The sequence below is a fragment of the Amblyomma maculatum genome, chromosome 4 (genome assembly GCF_055883805.1).
Source record: "Amblyomma maculatum isolate TAMU_Amacu chromosome 4, ASM5588380v1, whole genome shotgun sequence".
In the NCBI taxonomy this organism is placed as follows: Eukaryota; Metazoa; Arthropoda; class Arachnida; order Ixodida; family Ixodidae; genus Amblyomma; species Amblyomma maculatum.
In genome coordinates, this window is record NC_139347.1 from 37,262,954 (window position 1) to 37,280,682 (window position 17,729).

The following is a 17,729-nucleotide window of genomic DNA, read 5'->3' on the forward strand; positions in this document are numbered from 1 at the left end:
TGTGCGAAGTAGTCACAATGATGCCACTTGAAGGAGGTGTGAATGCACGCGCACTAATGAGTAGACATTGTGGTGATCAGCTTTGGCACGAACACCCAGAGGGTAATAATGAACTGTTCTACTGACAAAAAGTGGCTAAGGTGGATTGGCCGAGAACACCTTACACCACGCCATACTGAGAGTAAAAAGAAAATCCCAGAAAAAGCACCCATACTGATAAACAATGCCAAGCAAGATATTATATGTCACAGCAACAACACAAGGAAAGTCTGAGCTCGGTCACCAGCGTTTTTGCATCCTATAAATAAATAGCCTCCACAGTTCAAATTAAAGGACTAGTAATGACTAATGGAGTTCACATTACTTGCTTTAATATCCTTTTTTAGCAGCTGCTCAAGATTTATTAAAGTATGTTAAAAAAACAATCCTGCACACATACACATACCAAAAAAGAGGAGCACAAGTAGTGATTGATGTATACTATATTACTCAATATGAGCTGCAACATCATACATATAAGTCAAATCGTGTGGTTGCCTTTTGGAAACGTCGAAGTTTGGCAGCCAGTTTAGATGAACTAGAAATTCGTTTCACTGAATGTCAGGTTCAAACATACTAGTTCGAATAGTGGAAGTGCGGTGTGAATTTTAATAGCAAATGCTACTTGACAATTATTCAAAATTTCGAATATATTTCCAGCTCTTGGGTAGGCTTGCACAGGATTATTGCAAAACCAAAAGGAATAAAGCAACAATCATACTGCAGTCGTCTCACATGACTTCAATGCTTGTAGCCCCTGCTTGTTTCAAATCAAAATAGAAACTACATGATAAAAATTCAGCTGTAAGTTATTTATCACTTTTGTTGAGAAAGCAACACTATGCTAGGTCTGAGCGATTTCACGGAGCCCCGGAGAGCCCCAACTGTGCAAGTGCGAGGAGCGAGTGATGTCACACGGAGCACAGCTGGAGAGCCGCGTCGAAGCCGCCACTGACTCCTCCGCTGTGCGGTTGACTCAGAAGTGCCATTGCCACCGCGCCAGCTGTGCATGCACCAGGAGAGAGTGACAGGATGCACAGATGGTGCGCCGAGGCCACCGCCGACTCCTACGCGGTGTCTCTTAAGAGGATAATGGCGAAAGCCTACCCTTCCTCTCCTATCATTTGCTTCTCGTCGTATGCCTCTTATCGGCGTTCGTTGCAGTGCTAAATATAATTATAATTGGTTTACAGGAAAGGAAAGGTGCAGTATCTGTTACGCTTTCTCCGGCAAGTGTGTTTGGATGGTACACCACCGCTCCTGTCGCGTGACGTTCCATGGACGCGTTCAAGTCTCCTCCGGAATGCTGACGGCGCTCCAGACTGCAGCGGTCCGTTTAGCCCCAGTGGCTGTCACACTCGAAGGGCCAGCCCCCTCCCCTCTCTATGGAAAGCGTGCAACATTCGTCACACCTCTCCTTCTAAACATCCTACCATAGTGGAGGGCTACAGAGTAATTTTGACCACCTGGGGATCTTTAACATGCACAGACATCGCACAGCACACGAACGCCTCTCCGTTTTGCCTCCACTGAAACGCAGCAGCCGGCGGTTGGGTTCGAGCCCGGGTACTCTGCCTAGAACGCTGGTGAACTCTGATGCGTTCAATGAAATGCTCGGTCGCCTGCAGCCAAAGCTTTCGCTCCACATTCGGTTCAGCAGCATTGAAAGCCTCAAATTTTTTTGCAGAACTCTTGCGAATGTTCATGTTTCGTAAATTCTTCAGCATCATTCCAAGGACAGAACACTCAACAAAATTTGGCGTTTCTACTCTTTTAATAATTAGCCGCACAGGTTAAATTTGAGACAGGGAAAAGATTTCATGGTCACCATGCTTTTTTTTTCTTTTAAGTGCTATATGACTATGTGACCTGAAGCATTGCCAAACCAATACCACTCAGTTCCGTTACTAATTTGTGCCACCTCTATTGTTAACGTGGTGAAACACCTGCTGGAGCAAGGGAACCAAAACAGTGCCTTTCGTGGTAAGCCCTTTGCCTTTCCAGCGACAGTTGGTGACACTGCTGAGTTGCCAATATGTTTTCTTCATTTTGGCACCACTACAGATTTTGTTGTGACCCAATTCCCTTTTTGGAAGACGTAAATACCGGGATTACATGCTCCACAGACTGACTGCAAATCCTCACTTATCGGCCAAATATATGACACTGGCAGTTTAGCTGAGCAATGCACTTATACATGCCAACAGAAGCAGCGAAAAAGCCGAAACATGCATTCCAGGTGTTCCTAAACAAGAAGTACATCTTTCATGATAAAATTACGAGCAGGCCTGCCAACAACTTGGTTTCAGTACGCATGACTTCTGCAAAGGCCGACTCACGCTCGTCAGGTTCTGGATGCATTCCAAAGAATGAGAGAAGAGAAAAAGGGGAAAAAAATATGCAGGTGTGCATGCTAAACTCACTATGATATCGCGGTCCTCTTTTTCCCACTGGGCTGTCTCTCTGAGTGCACTTTGCTCCTGGTAGCAGTTATGAAGCAGCAAAAAAAGGAGGCAAAAACCAAGAGAGCCCGTGTTACAGATACGGAGTGAGGTGCACGGCTCTACGCAACTACAAAGCGCAATAGGTGAGCAGCTACCTTCACCAGTAGCATTGAATCTCATGAAAAAAAAAAAAAAAGACATAACAGCATGCCACAGACAAGCATACACTGCAATACAAGGAAACTGACACACATGCACAATCACTTGCCTCAGGCAGTAATAAAAGCTGAGCAAAGAAAAAAAAAATAAATAGGACATCAGCAGTAAAACAATATGCCAATGGCTTCTCACTAAGAAAGTTGCCCATTTACAATGCTGCAATCCAAAGTAGATAGGTTAGATGTTCAATATAATGCCCACAGTTTATGGAAAAATTTACTACCTTTTCTGTTGCGTTACAGCTAAGCAATTATTTACAGCAAACTGAATGAAACCACTCCAAAAGCAAGATGGACTGTCATCAAGTACTTGATGGAGGTGCCAGTTTGGCTGAATTGTTAAAGCTTTAACTGCCACTGTGAACGATTTCGACATTTACAACTTCGGCTCAAGATGTAAAAACAATCATGTTGTTGCACTTTGAAATGTGTATGGCAACAAGTCAACAATGCTGGTACTACAACTACGTACATACTAGCACTGAAAGCAGGACTGCATCAAGCGCTGAAGACCAGAAGATAACACTAGTATGTCACATAAACTGAGTGAGCGATACAGCAGTGACCCCAAAATGATGTCAGCATTACAGAGGAATCATTGCATGCCTTGTGCCAACCGTGAGCGAAGGTTGTAAGATGAGCTCGCATGCAATGGCTACAGCCATGGCAGGCCTTCCCCTCACAGTGAACATGCCGCGGAAATGCCTCGCACAATTCACATTCCCTGTATTTCAGCCTCAGCCAAATGCTTCCCAACCTCTCAATCCTGGGAGGGTCAAGACAAGCTCTCTGGACCCACGCTGCTCACCTCCCTCAGTGCAACCGTCACCTCGTCCTCGTGGTCGATGGAGGACACGGATGCAGCCGTCTTTAGTGAGTTCTCCTGAGGAGACTCCCCCTCGCCAACTGCTGCAGCTGCATTGTAGCCGTCACACACCACCAGCCGAATGGTGTCGCCCGCTGTCCTCAGAATGTTCACAGCCTCTTGGTGGGTGGCACCCAGTAGAGACAGGCCGTTCACCTGCATGGACAGCCATATTCACTGCCTCATTGTTATGCAACTGGAGCAGCACGGCTGCATACCTCCCACTTGAGCATGAAACTTAAAAACGCGGTGTTCATTACTCTAAAAAAAAAAAAAAATTTGTAGAACCCCTCCCCAGCAAATATCTTTACTATATCAACTGCTAATGATGGCATCGCTATGAGAGTGCTGCCTGGTTGGCTACTTACTGACTATGTAGTGCTGGTTTCTAAAGAAAAACTTACAAATACCTTTTATTCCCCTCTCACCATCCCTTCATGCGGTAATTGTTTATTTGAAACTGTCATATTTAATACTATTGTGTTTACAATGTCAGCTGCATCATATGGATGTACTGTATATGCACGAACACACCATGGCCACAAATATATAACGAGAGTTTGACTCCATGTGAAAAACCAAAGCTTTGCATGAACTCAGTGTCAGTCTTCCTTGTCCTCAGAGTCAAATAGGAAGCAACAGTTGAAGAAAGCGCGCTAAAACTTGAAAGCAGCCGAGCTGCCCCTGCAGTGCCCCTCAAGACTATGTGCTCTAAATGTTTGCTCCTTTTCCTTTCTTTCCCCACTCCTCATTGCCCTTTTACTCAGCAGTTCGCACAGTTTGCTTTTGGTGGGAACTTTTTTGGGCATTATTCTGGCCCTCGCCACTTGCTCTGCCTCCGGCCTCCTCGCCACTCTAAGGAGGGAGGACATGGCTCTTAAAACCAGTTTTGCAAAATTTTCTCCAAATTTGATAAAACTTCGTACTCTGACACCGATTTACTTCGTACTCGGTGCCAGTTTCTGGCACAGATTTAAATTATGTAACTATGTCTCCAATTGGCCAATTAGTTCAAGAGATAAATGAAATTAATTGTTCATATTTTGCAGGAACAACGAAAAAATAATTGAACTACAAAAAATTCACATGGACACTGCTAGGTACTAGAAAGCGTAATTAATACAATGTTAGGAGCACTTTTTAATATAACAAATATTAGCGAAGTTATAGCAGTTCAAAGTTCACTGTTCCAAATGTGGGTGCCCTCCTGTCTGGTTCAGAGCAAAATTAAAAAACTCTGAACTGCTATAACATCCCTAATATTTGTTATATTAAAAAAAGTGCTCTTAACATTGTATTCATTATGCTTTCTAGTATCCAACAAAGTGCCTTCATTATTTTTTTTGTAGTGTGGTTATTTTATTTGTTTCTGCAAATTATGAACAGTTAATTTAATTAAACTTTTGAACTAATTGGCCAATTGGAAAAATAGTTACATACTTGAAATCAGTGCAAGAAACAATCAGAACATCAGGTTTTATCAAATTTGGCCAAAATTGGAAAAATAACTTATGAGCCATGTCTCCCCTTTAGTCATTTCGATGAGCGCCGATTTATTGTTTTGGTATATATTTGCACACGAATACTGGCCTCACGATCCTAGACTAGGCATACACCACAATGTACCCACTTTGTGGGATATATGCTGCCATGGATATGCTCCTCAGTGCAACTGTGTTTATTGAAAATGTTATTACTACTATAAATGAAAAAAAAAAAAAAAGAAAAAACTGAAACGGACAGTCATTTTTGGAAGGCAAAATGCCGTATAGCCACTTACAGAAGGCAACATGGGACCGCAGTTCCATTTCACTGAATCAGAGTTAGTTATAGTGGGGTTCTAGTGCATTCATTTCAGTTTTGTTCTGCGCCACGACCGCGGCCACACTCGAGAAAGTCCTCGAGGGGCTTCACAAAATAAGCCGAGGCTACAGACTTCACAGATGAAATATATTTTGCGAATCCGAATTCAATGGGTGCAGTATATGAGGTATATGTGCGCTTGTAAATGGCAAGAAGAGATACGTTGCCGCAGGCACACAAAATAAGTAAACAGCGACAGTTAAAAAAGACGCCGGAAGTGATGTGCACCGCAGACCAGCCGAAATGAGTCCCTGCGCTTCCCTAGAGATCGAACAAAACGTTGCATGAAGCACTGTGGTCCTTCTAGTCTATGTAACAATGGCGGCGCATGCTCCCCATTTCCATACCACCTCTCCGCCATTTTCTAGCTGCCCAAGTGCAGCCCAGCGCTGCCAGCACACAATCGTCTTGAAAGTCTAGCAGCCAGCGGGCAGCTTGAAGCCGCCCAGCCAGAGAAAAACGAACACGTTCTGGTAGCAACCAGAAGTGGCTGGAGCGACTCGAGAAAAAACGAACAGCTCGCTCTATGCTCGGGTGACCCGCGACGTGGATAATTGAAGAAACCCACTATCCCAAGATGCAATGGTCTGACGTGCACGAGTAGATTGAACACATACTTAAAATGTACTTCGTTTGCAGACTCTGCAAATCAAATGACAGGAGGCAATATGGAAACCTTGCATGCTGCAATGGCTTACCCAGACTGTCGTGCGTGCTAGTCATGGACAAGGCAGGCAAAACTCGTCTGAACACACAGGAAAGCTGCACTATTTATTGACCGGAACAAAGAAAGTACACTGCACTGCAACCAAGTGTGAGCTATTTTCCTAACACTTGAGAGGAAGCACTTACCTCAACAATACGCATGCCTGGCTTAAGCCTGCCATCTCTCAGTGCTGCTCCATTTGTGTTAATCTGCAAAAACAAAAAGGAAACAAAAATGTTTTCTTGTGTGCTGCTGCACTGCAATACAGGCACTAAATGACCTGTACACCATTAAGGCCAGGAGGGGGGCCTTTAAGCTAAAACTCTACATGGGTGTTGAGCGATGACTGAGCTGCAAAACTGTACCGTATCAGCTGCCCTGCAATTTGCAGGGGCTTTATAAAGTTTATTAAGTAGTATGAATATGATGTCGAGAAATAATGTCAAAGGACAAATTATTACTCTTGGATGTGTAAAGCTGCCCCTTGACTGATTGCCTAAAAGACCGCACAGGCGCTTATGAGATTATGTCCCATGTCCGAGAGGAGTTCAAAAACACAGCATAGACGCATCAAGTGCCCATTGTTCGCTACCTCCATGCCGATTGACACTAAGCGCCCAGTGCTCGTGTCATTCGATGAATTCAGCGATGAAGACGCATCATCTAACAAGCTGTTCGAATTCTTCGTCTGGCATTTTCTTTGTTTATGTGGCAGAGAGCCCCCACCATCATGGCTGCCATCTTGAATTTAATGATTGGTTGTTGGACCAAGAGCTTAAGTGCGTGTCGCTGGATTCGAAGTTCGTGTATTTGCAGCTGGAAACAGACACTTAATCCTTCGTGTGTCTGGACTGGGATTTCATATCTGGGCCTAAGTAGTGCCCATTGCCCCACTATTTTGTGATTATTTACAAATTTTAAATGGGCGTAAGCTTGATATTTTATAGTAACTCATGTTGAATACTATAAACGTAAAAAGTTGAAAGCAATTTTCAACTTGTGCCTGCATATACAAATACACATTGGTCGTTTTTCCAGGCAAAGTGCAGATATATTCTAGTGTTTCCCACTCTCCCGACTTACCAGTAGACACACTGTGTGAACCGCTACGAAGGTGGTGCGATCACAATGTGAAACGTTTCTTTGTGTTTATGACTTAGGAGTACTGGAGGTTTGCTTTAGATAATAAAGGCAAAAGGCCTTTAATGGCTCATACTGTCGGCGTTCGTTTAGTCACACTATAGCTGCCAATCAAATGACGTCATCATCCGAAACCAAAACTAACGTCATCAGAAAAATAAAAATCCAGTCTCCACCGGGAATACACCTCCATCCCTCGGATCCCCAGTCGAGTCCTAACCAACTGTGCCACGCCCAAAATCCTGCAACGCACATCCCAATTCTCCTTGTTTACCGTGAGGATGACAGTGCGATGACAGTGACGCTGAAATTAGTGATAATGACAATGATAACATTCGCAACGATAATGACAGCGAATGTGATGCACCGTGTGCACCAGCAACTAAGCTTAGGCTTTTGCATTTCTGCAGTGTAGATTCCACAAAGCTCACGGGATTTTTTTCAAGATGATTTCACCGAGATTAATTTCTTCTTTTGATTTCACGCCTTCTCAAGAAAACTTACAACGAAAACGTGGATGTTAAAAAAAAAAAAGTGTACTCCCTTCAATTTTGTTACAGCTATGCATGACAGCATTATGAAAAAGAAGAAATAAGAAAGAGTGCTGGATATCCCCTCTTAACATCATTTTAGCACCAGCTGCAAGTTGTTAAGCCAGGAGAGACACACATCACCATCCTCCAAAAGAAACACAGCACCAAATGCAAGTTCTGCTACCTCGCCTGCCTACAAAAAGCATAAAAGAACTAAAAAAGAAACGAATGAAGAAAAAAAAAAGGTGCAACTGCAATAACCACCTTAGAGATGAAGATGCTCTCATCTGATGGATCAGCAGGGTTTCCCGAATGTCCCTGGACACCCCCCTTGATGTTCATTCCGAGCTTTTCACCTGGCTCCCGCTGAATCACCAGTTCCTGCACAGAGCAAGCTAACCACTCAGCTCACAGACATCTAGGGAAGGAAAGGAGCCATGCAGCAGGCACCATGCAACATACATACACACGTACAGCTAAAACACGAGAACTAGAGGTGCACTAAGCTACACGCAGAGGAATGGACAGAATCCTTTGATGAAACATTGCACCCTTCAGATGCTTCACTGAAACACAGCATGCACAAATAAACAAATATTGGCAAGTAAGAATGCAAACAACACAGCCTAGATTTAGAGCACTGCAGCACTCCGATGAGTAAATACAAAGAGGCTTAGTTTTTGCCATTACAAAGAGCAAGAAGCTGAGAGTAGTAAATTATATTAGAGTTACAGCAAAGCACGATCAGCGATCACACCGTGATCCACTACCACACCGACGCCAATGCGCACGCGTCGACTGGTCTCGACGCGGGCAGGCGTGTGTGCCCCTGGCGTCGTGTGGCTTTATAGGATGTCTTCAAGGCGATCTGCATGCTAGCAGTGGCGCCCCGCGGAGGTGGATTACAGTAGCTGATTGTGCCATGCTATGATGCTCTATCGTTAGGCGAAGTCCAAAAGGTTGCAGAATATGTTTTCATGCAAGTGTTGGCACTCTCGTTTTATCAACAATATCCAAGTTTTAGAATCGGATGAAATATCTGACCCAAGCAGGACCAAACTTGACACAAGGCAGTAAAGTGTCTTTTGCCAAAGATATCCTAATTCACAATTGGTGCCTCTTCGATCACAAGTGTGCTGGAAAGGCACGTGGCAAGTCAAATTCAGCATGGTTAGCGCCCTGGATAGCTGTCTTTTCTAACAGCACATTAACTAACTTTTCTCTCGAGTATAAGGACTTGGCAATGATGCAATTCAGTTTCCAATGACAAATAAGGCCACCTCGGTGCAGAAGCCTGGTGAATAGAATAAGGCTGGCAAACACCCACTGTAAAAGATTGGCTCCTTTTAGGAAAATCTTGTTTCAGAGCAACGCGATTTTACTGAATCACGTTTTTCAGTACTTAACAATGGTAGACCCAGCCATTTTTGTGTTTGCAGGTTGCACAGCCAAAAGATGAAAACAGAGTTTCTCGTTGCACAAGACAAACTTCTAAAAACACAAGTGTTATCTTTACAAAAGACAGTTCCTCTTTTCGTCCGGTCCTATGTGGGCCAGAGGCAACCAGAACACTGGGTATCTTTAGATGACAAACATCCATTGATAGAAATGCTGGCAAAAGGGGGAGCACTCCATACACAGCAGAAATTGTACTTATATTTTGAGTGCTTCATATACTCAGATGCTCACGAACACGGGCAAGAAAGGAGCCCACCGTGATGACTATGAATGAGCAGAAAACAAAGGCTAAAATGGAAAAGAAAAAAAAAAGGATAACATATGCAATTAGAAGTGAGACAAACATGAAAAACCAAAGGATAGTGAACAGAAGGAAGCATAAGGACTCGCAATGCAGATTTCATATGGAAATAAAGGTAGGCAACTAACTGTGCTCTGAAACATTCCTTCAGCAATGCAAGACCTGCTTTTAGCTGGGTAAAAAGAAAACCTGCTAAAACTGATGAAGCCTCAGCCTTTAACTTCAGTATGTTGCTGTGCCATTCAAAGTGAATTAAAAGTGATTACATTTTGACAAAGCCTCGTATAGCTAATACATCAACTTCTAGAGTAGCAGCAAAAGCCTGAACCAGCTTCTTCATGCTGCCATTCACAGCTTATGCACCACAATAAACATGACATGAGACAGAAGACATGCAGTGGCTCACCAAAGGTTTCATTCATAACCCTCACATGAAGGTGACTGCTAGATGCGAAAACCAGGGGGTCTTCTGAACCATGTTCTATGTGCGTCGTTCACACACTAATGACTTAAACTGAAGCAACTGCGAGACATGACTGCGAAGCATCATGTGCTTTGTCTTGACTGCAGTAATCACATTGAGAGTGAGGCAAATATTGTAGACGAGGTCTAAACATAAAGTGACTTTTTTCATACAGTAGGTATTAGTAAGTACAGCTCACACTTCTACCATTTGGGAAAATGTCATGTCTAACACCGTTATACCATCACCAAAAGAAAGCTCGCAAGTTTGCTCCTATAATAGTCCCCTCAGGGTCTGCATGTGTGCACTTGAATCACAATTCTGGGCTTCACCGACGTGCAAATCAAAGATCAGAACTTAATTTTAGTTTAAATGTAAAGTTATTGCACGTCATATGTTACAATTCCCGTTTAGCGCATCATTGGTATAAACCTGGCTCGTAGTAGCATGCTACTATAAAGACACCGAAGGTAAACCTGAAGTTGACCAGTATAGATAGATCCCTGCATAAAAAATGAAATGCAGCTGTCGCCGTCATTCGTCCATTTCACAAGTAAGCATTCACATCTGATGAGCACAGAGCCCCTTTTGAGTAGATAGCATTCAGAGTTTGAATCAAGTAATGGAAAAATTACTTATCAAGAACAGTAGCTCTTGCTGTGGGACAACCATCAGCATTGTCTAATAGAGCCATACATGCAATGTCATGGTTTCTGAAAACTTGAGAATTTTAGTAACTGCATGTGACGTAACAAAATTTTTACAAATTCTACCACACTAAAACTTATGATGCTTAAAAGCCACTTGAAGGCAAATTTTCTTCTAGGATGGTTAGCAAGGCCTAAAATTTTGTAAGTGGAAATGTGGGTATGCCCCAACCCTAACGTAAGAGTAAGAGAACTTTTTAAGCAGTCCTTATGCAGCCTGTGCTGTTCAGCTTGAAAACAAAGCTGAATATGCATTCAAACAGCATGATGCAAACAGAACATGACAAAGTGCATTGACTTCACGATGGAAGGTGGAACCAAGTTGGAATAAGACACAGTGCACTAGGAAAAGTGATGCACTAGCTCACTTTCAGTACTTACAGTTACAGCTAGCGGTTCAGCCTTTTAGAGTACCAGCAGCAAAATGGAAAAGAAGTTCAAGATAAGGTGACCATCTGGTGTTTAAAAGCGGCACTGAACTCAACAGCAAATGAATCAAATTCTCCGCACATTCATGCACTATGACAAGCTTAGCTCAACACTCTCAAAATTAACCAACTGCACACGATATCTTTTGGCTACCTTACCAGCATATACTACTAAAGTCAATCCTGGATATATCAATCTTAAAAGGAATTACGAAATTGCCTTTTATATAGATAATCCAACACATTAAATATGGTAATAGATAAGCTTATCTGTAACCAAAGAGCAAGGATCTTCTATATTCATGTTATAACTATGTAGCAGTTTTTTTCCCTTGATGCTAGAAGCTGATAGTTGGCGGTTGTGTTAGAAATACACCTCGATTAATGACCATTTGCAATATACTACATACCCCATACTAATAACTGGAAGCTGAGTATATATTCTGCTGAATAGGAAGAAAGGTGTGTTTCAGCCCTGTAACTTCTGCTCCACTGGCAAAAAAAAAGTAGCTGTGGAGTATTTTGAGGTGCTTTTTGGCTGCAGAAATTGAATGAAATCACTTTCAAGCTGTTTTGACCACTATTTTCATAAAAAAAGAAAATAAAAATAACAGGCATAAACATCTGTACCAAGGACTTTGTCAAAGACATCAAATGTGATGTCTTTTCAACATATAAGAAAACTTGAAAGAGAATGGGCAGATCCTTTAAGAAGTATTTCGAGACAGTTGATTGATGTGGAAGGCTAAAAAGGACAACACTCATTCAAACTGTCCTTATTATGCCATACGGGCCTCATCAAACTACGCACCTGCACTTGTAAAAAAAAAAAACAGAACACCATGGAAGGTTACTAGTGAAAAATAAAAATATGCTGAATGATTTAATTGAAAGTTCAGTAGTATTCAGCGCACAAACGTATGGTACATAGGTGCACCATTGTTCCTTTGACGGCGCTGGAAGCAAGTGGGACAGCCTAATTTCCATCTTATAAACGAAGCGTTAAGTATGATGCTGTTTCATAAAATTGCAACCTTATGATGCTATTTCATAAAATTGCAACCTTCTTAAATTATAACAAATACTTCTGCAAACACAAACCACCCCAAGACAGAGAAAACAATCTTTTTTTTTTTTCTCTGATAAATGTTAGTGCTCTGGTCTGTGCTAACATCAGCCCCGTACAAAGCAGCCTTCTATCACTAATATGTTTTGTCTCCATATCAGTACACACATCTACAAACTGCAAAATTTAGTGTAGCTAGGCCAATAACCATGCCACCAAGAGGTAAGAATACAACTAGTTAAAAAAAAGCCTACCCAGTGTATCCTGTTAAAATATCTTTTATTTTTCAGTTCATGCCTCAGGACACACGGCAAAACTCAAGCAAAACAACTTGCTTACAGATCAGATAATTATTGCAATAAAAATTCCACGGAAGTGGTAACAATTGCGTCGATATAACAACAACCTCGGTGAAAACATTTAGAAAACACAATGTGCACAACAATACAAAATTACAGAGTCCTGCAGCCATAAGAAATGCAAGGTTTCACCGCTGTCAACCTTGCAACACATGTTCACAACACAGGGGGTGTTTGTACAGTGAGTGAATGAAGGCTCTTGTGAACAGTGCTCTCATATCAGTGGTAAAGCACGAAAAGAGGAATTATCTGGGAGAATTTTTAATACGTCCTGACCAATAGCCAGTAGATCGCTATTATGAGTGCAGCACAAACGAAGACCTATACAGCATTAGCCACTCTGAGAAGTGTTTCACTACACTGAGGATGCAGTGAAATGAAACCGTTTTGGCTACCTATGCAGCAAGCATAGCAACATTTGGTACACTAACATGCAGCAACCATATTGATGTGAAAACTAAAGTTGTCCAGAGAATTTTCACAAATTCTATTTTCACGTAAAAAATAACAAATAGTGTTAGAAAGATGCCCTTTCACACAGATAAAATGGCAGTTGTTGCAGAAAAAAACAAACACAGACAATTATAGCTAATTATAAGTGATAAATGGTGTCTACATACTCCTGAGCTAATATTTTTGGCACCACTTTCAGGCTTAACAATTTTACAAGGTCCCATCGTGTTCACCTCGAAAGAGGTCTACTACTGTGAATAAAACAGATATTCAAACAGATTGAAAAATTACCCTCTTGCCCTTGCCATGTGCCCCCTTCAAGAGGCAATACTGAGCTGCCTAACAGTAGCACCAGGTCACAAGCTTGTGACCTACAGCTGCTGCTGGCATTTTAGGTTAGAAGACGAGGCAGTATAGTATAGTCTAGCTGGCTGCACAAGGAAATGTAGTGTCATGAAAGATTTATCCCTAAATATGTCGCACAAAAATAACAATAAATTTAAATAAATAAAGCTGAGAGGCATGCAAGTATTTCGAAGGCCTGCACGGGCAAATTAACAATAGAAAGTTGCTGAATGGGCAGCAATTTAGCAAGGCGAACTTTGCGGTGTAAAACCATGAATCAGTCGGCTGAGAAAGCAAGTGACCAGTCGGTTCGATCCTGAATACAATATGAAATAAGCACAGTGACTAAAATATGCTTCCAGGAAAAAAACCTGACCTGCATCTCATCAGTGACCAATATCAATTAAAGCTGACAACCTTCTGCTTAATAGCAGTACTATTTCCCTCTTTAGGCATATGATGATGATAAAAAAAAAAAAAATTACAACACACTGAGCACACAAAAAACGATTGCTTAAAATACCTCTGCAGGCACAGTGAATGAAGTCGGCATGCAGCCGATGCAGGGTTCTTCATTACAACAACACACAGTTACAGATCTAGTAAATGCATTCCTTTAGGAACCTTTCTGTCCCTTTGGAAGTGCAGACTTGCCCAAGTGCATGTAGCATTCTTGCACAAAATCCAAATTACACAGTCAAGTGCCTTCAGAATAGTATTCAGACTCCTTAAAAACAAGTGCTACTGAAAAAGAAACGGTGCATCACAGGAGAGCAACAGCAAGACACTTGCCGCAACTACTCGACTCCAACGTGTGCCTGCTTTATACCTTCAAAAAAAGAAATAAAAAAGTTTAAGTAGCAGGAACCTGCTTCAAGACCACACATCAGGCCGAAGACGAGCTAGCAAGGGTGGAATGCTGTTTTCCTTCCACGGGACCACTGTGCCAACGACTACATGCTAGGCTACAAAAAGAGTGTTATTAGCCAAGCCTTATTAGAGAGATTTAGTTTATCGTGATCCGTGATCGGCAACCCGCTACTGTGATCCGCAACCGCACGTTCTACTGCGCATGCCCCGATTCCCTTGGCGCCGATAGATGGTGCTACATACTGGATGTCGGCACATAGACCTGCCATGTCGGAACTAATAAGCTTGTGCGCAAAGCCCACGCGCGGTAGAGGGTCACGGTGGCGGATAGCGGATCATGGTAAACTAAAACTCTATTAACAAGCCTGACACTTGATTACAAGCACACTTGGAGCAGAACGGCACTGGCACTAATGAAGGCTTACTAACAGAATGCAGCTTGCTAAAGGGACATGGTGCTCTCAAGATATGAGGTAAAAAAAAAAATGCATGACAGCAGTTCTTGTACTTTTGGTACGAAAGAAAGCCATATCTCTTGTTTATCAATCAGCAGTATTTGAAAATAAAATAACTGAAAACTACAACTGACTGAATGGTGAATAAGCTTCTTGCCTAGGATGGCAAGATCACTACACGAGAAATATTCCGCAATGGCATCTATCAACATTTGACAACCTTTGTCCGAGAAATTTAGCATATGCTAACAACTTGATGAATGGTACACAGGAAAACACTATGTAGATTGCAACTAAAAGCTTCTTGAGACTAATGAACAAATTGTTGCATGAAACGTAAGTATATGGTTGCTTCCTAAGCAAGTTTTGTCATTTTCTTTCCAAAAGTAAAACAGCAGCACACACTAAGAGTCATGGCACACATCTGAGCCGAGTAAATAGAGCAAGCTTTACAACATTCAACCTTCAAAGAAAAAGAACTAAGGCACATTTGATATGGAAGCGAATGTGTCAAAGGAGGTTCGGCCAATCACACTGCTTCTTATCAGACACAACCATCACGGCACTGCAATGGAGGAACCGTGGCAGCAGTTGCCACCTTCAAATCACCACAGAGTCGTCGGCAAGGCCTACCTGCCAGCCCGATGGGAGAGGGTCGTGGCGAACAGTGAGCACCACTTCGTACGATGGGTCCAGCAGGGCCAACACTGCTTCCTGATGCGTGCACTTCGTCACATCCACACCATTCACCTGCGCAAACATATCAATGACAATGAATTTGTTGTCGCATCACCCTGTCAACTTAGCACTGTTTGCAAACACTGTAAACAACACTGTAAAAAATGTAAACACTGCCTACATGACCTACATGATGGTAATAATAATAATAATAATAATAATAATAATAATAATAATTGGTTCACAGGAAAGGAAAGGCGCAGCATCTGTCACACTTGTACCGTGGACACCTGAACCACACCATAAGGGAAGAGAGGAAGGTGGGAGTGAAAGTGGAAAGAGAGAAAGAGCCTAGTGGAGGGCTACGGAGTATTTTGGACCACCTGGTTATCTTCAACATGCGGTGACATCGCACAGCACATGGACGCCTCTTCGTTTCGCCTCCATCGAAACGCAGCCGCCGCGGTCGGTTTCAAACCTGGATACTCCGGCACAATAGTTGGGCATATATGTTCCAAATAATTAATGAAGTAACTGAATGAAGTTATGCTTTTTCATGCGATAAGACAGAATCCCCTTGTTACATGTATAAAGAGAAAAAAATGTTATAATGAAGTCGGATGCAGCGTAAAAATTGGTTTATCATATCAGATATCAGTTTTAAAAGTATGTGCACAAGTTCCTCCAAACAAATCTGCTAATAAATCCGAGCGAAACGTGCTTCATAATATGGACAACAAAAAAGTGCGAAAACATGCAATTTTTAAATGAAAGCTTGGTGTAAACACGTGACATTTCGCCTTTCGTTTAGTGTCGGAGAGAAAAGTGACATTCAAGTAAGAATGTTGCCCCCGTGCAGAAAAATAATTTATTCAGCGGGGCAATCTTGGCCATGTCGGTGGCCTCTGTGCTGTTTAGCACTCACTCTTCTCTTTCTGGTTCGCTACCATCATTACTACTTACGCCAGCTATAGGAATCAGCTGATCGACGATTTCTTGGTTGGCCAGTTTGGGTGCCATGGAGACACAGCCAAGTTGTCATCAGTAGAGTCCTCAAGCGTAACATATGGAAGCACCAGTTAACAAGGCGACAAGGCTAACATGCTTGCAGTCAGTCTCACGACTCCAGTGGACAATATGCCATCAACCTTCTGCGTTGCATTCAAGCTTGTCAACAAAGTGGAAGGTGCAACACTGAAGTCTGTGGCAACATCACTTTCTGCGGCCATTCTCAAACCATCCTAAATGTCTCCATTTTCACCTCGATCGAAACTGCCTTGTGCATCATCGTTTTGCACAACGGAGTAAACAGACTCAGAGTGAAGCACGTGCGTGCATGGGTTGATTAAAGTGGTGGCAGGGAAGCGCGGCCCAATGATGTCATGTTTTGATCACGTGCCAAGATTACATGCCTCTCAGCCATTGATGCTAGTTTTTGTTGCTGCCCCTAGATGGTGCAGCATGCAAACATGCAAGTGATTAAACACACTTTTGCAATGGGCAACCAAACAATCGAAAGATTGCATTTCCAGAAGATTTATTTTAGCTTCTTTACCATTTTTAGCCACGTGAACGAAAAAAAAAAACTACTTTGTTATATCTGACAGAGCATAAATTTTGATTTTTTTTTTGTTTCGTTACACAGATAAAACATAGGAATAGGACCAAATGACCTTTTACATCGCTTTATCCAAGAATTCACTACAGTGAAACCTTGTTATAACGAACAGTTAAAAAAATCGGAAAATAGTTCGCTTATCTACAATTTGTAATATAAAATTTCATAGAAAATACATGAAAGAGCAGTAAAACTCAGAGAAGGCACAGCAGCTCAGAGGGTGCTTAATTGGGTCACATCCATTTATTTACGCGTAAAGAACTGAGTTATCGCGGCCTGCTTTTTTGTGCTGATTGCGTTCCGTATCACGCCCTGTTCCAGAGTTTGCAAACACTCAACAAGGGCAAACCCACTGCCCTCAATAGCACTGCAGAGGCGGCGCCGTAAATCCAATGCAGCAAGCACTTCTTGTGAAGTCAATGTTCTCATCGTCTGCAGGATGTTCAGAGACTTCCACAGCGATTTGGCGTCCGTCAGTGCAGCCGCAGTCGCTGCGATGTCGCTGCCGCCTCCAGTCATTGTTTCTGGCATGTCACCAACAAGACTGGAAAAATCGTTCCAGGCTTCATCGAGCTTGCAGAGCTCTGCTTCTGCTTCGTCGGGATCTTCACCATCGTCACTTAATGCATGCGCCTCTCCTGGAACAAAACCTGCGTGCTGAAAGCAGCTGGCAATCGTTTCGCCTTTCAAGTCCTGCTTCATATGAAGCTTGACGAAAAG

The 17,729-nt window shown here is 42.5% G+C and overlaps 1 protein-coding gene across 10 annotated transcripts in view; it reads right to left on the reverse strand.

Moving 5' to 3' along the window:
• Positions 1-17,729, reverse strand: part of LOC146190732 (protein scribble homolog) — a 175,756-nt gene that overhangs the window by 53,664 nt on the left and 104,363 nt on the right. For 9 of the 10 annotated variants that reach the window (XR_014706574.1, XM_084601109.1, XM_084601104.1 and 6 more), the window contains 5 exons: positions 15,347-15,463; positions 8,073-8,189; positions 6,282-6,344; positions 3,510-3,722; positions 2,463-2,519 (listed from right to left, as the gene is read on the reverse strand). Coding sequence is in view for 9 of the 10 variants with exons in the window: in XM_084601109.1 (XP_084457235.1) it covers positions 2,463-2,519; positions 3,510-3,722; positions 6,282-6,344; positions 8,073-8,189; positions 15,347-15,463 (567 nt within the window). In the remaining variant the exon portion in view is untranslated. The remainder of the gene's footprint in view (positions 1-2,462; positions 2,520-3,509; positions 3,723-6,281; positions 6,345-8,072; positions 8,190-15,346; positions 15,464-17,729) is intronic. The other variant, XM_084601106.1, reaches the window with a different exon arrangement.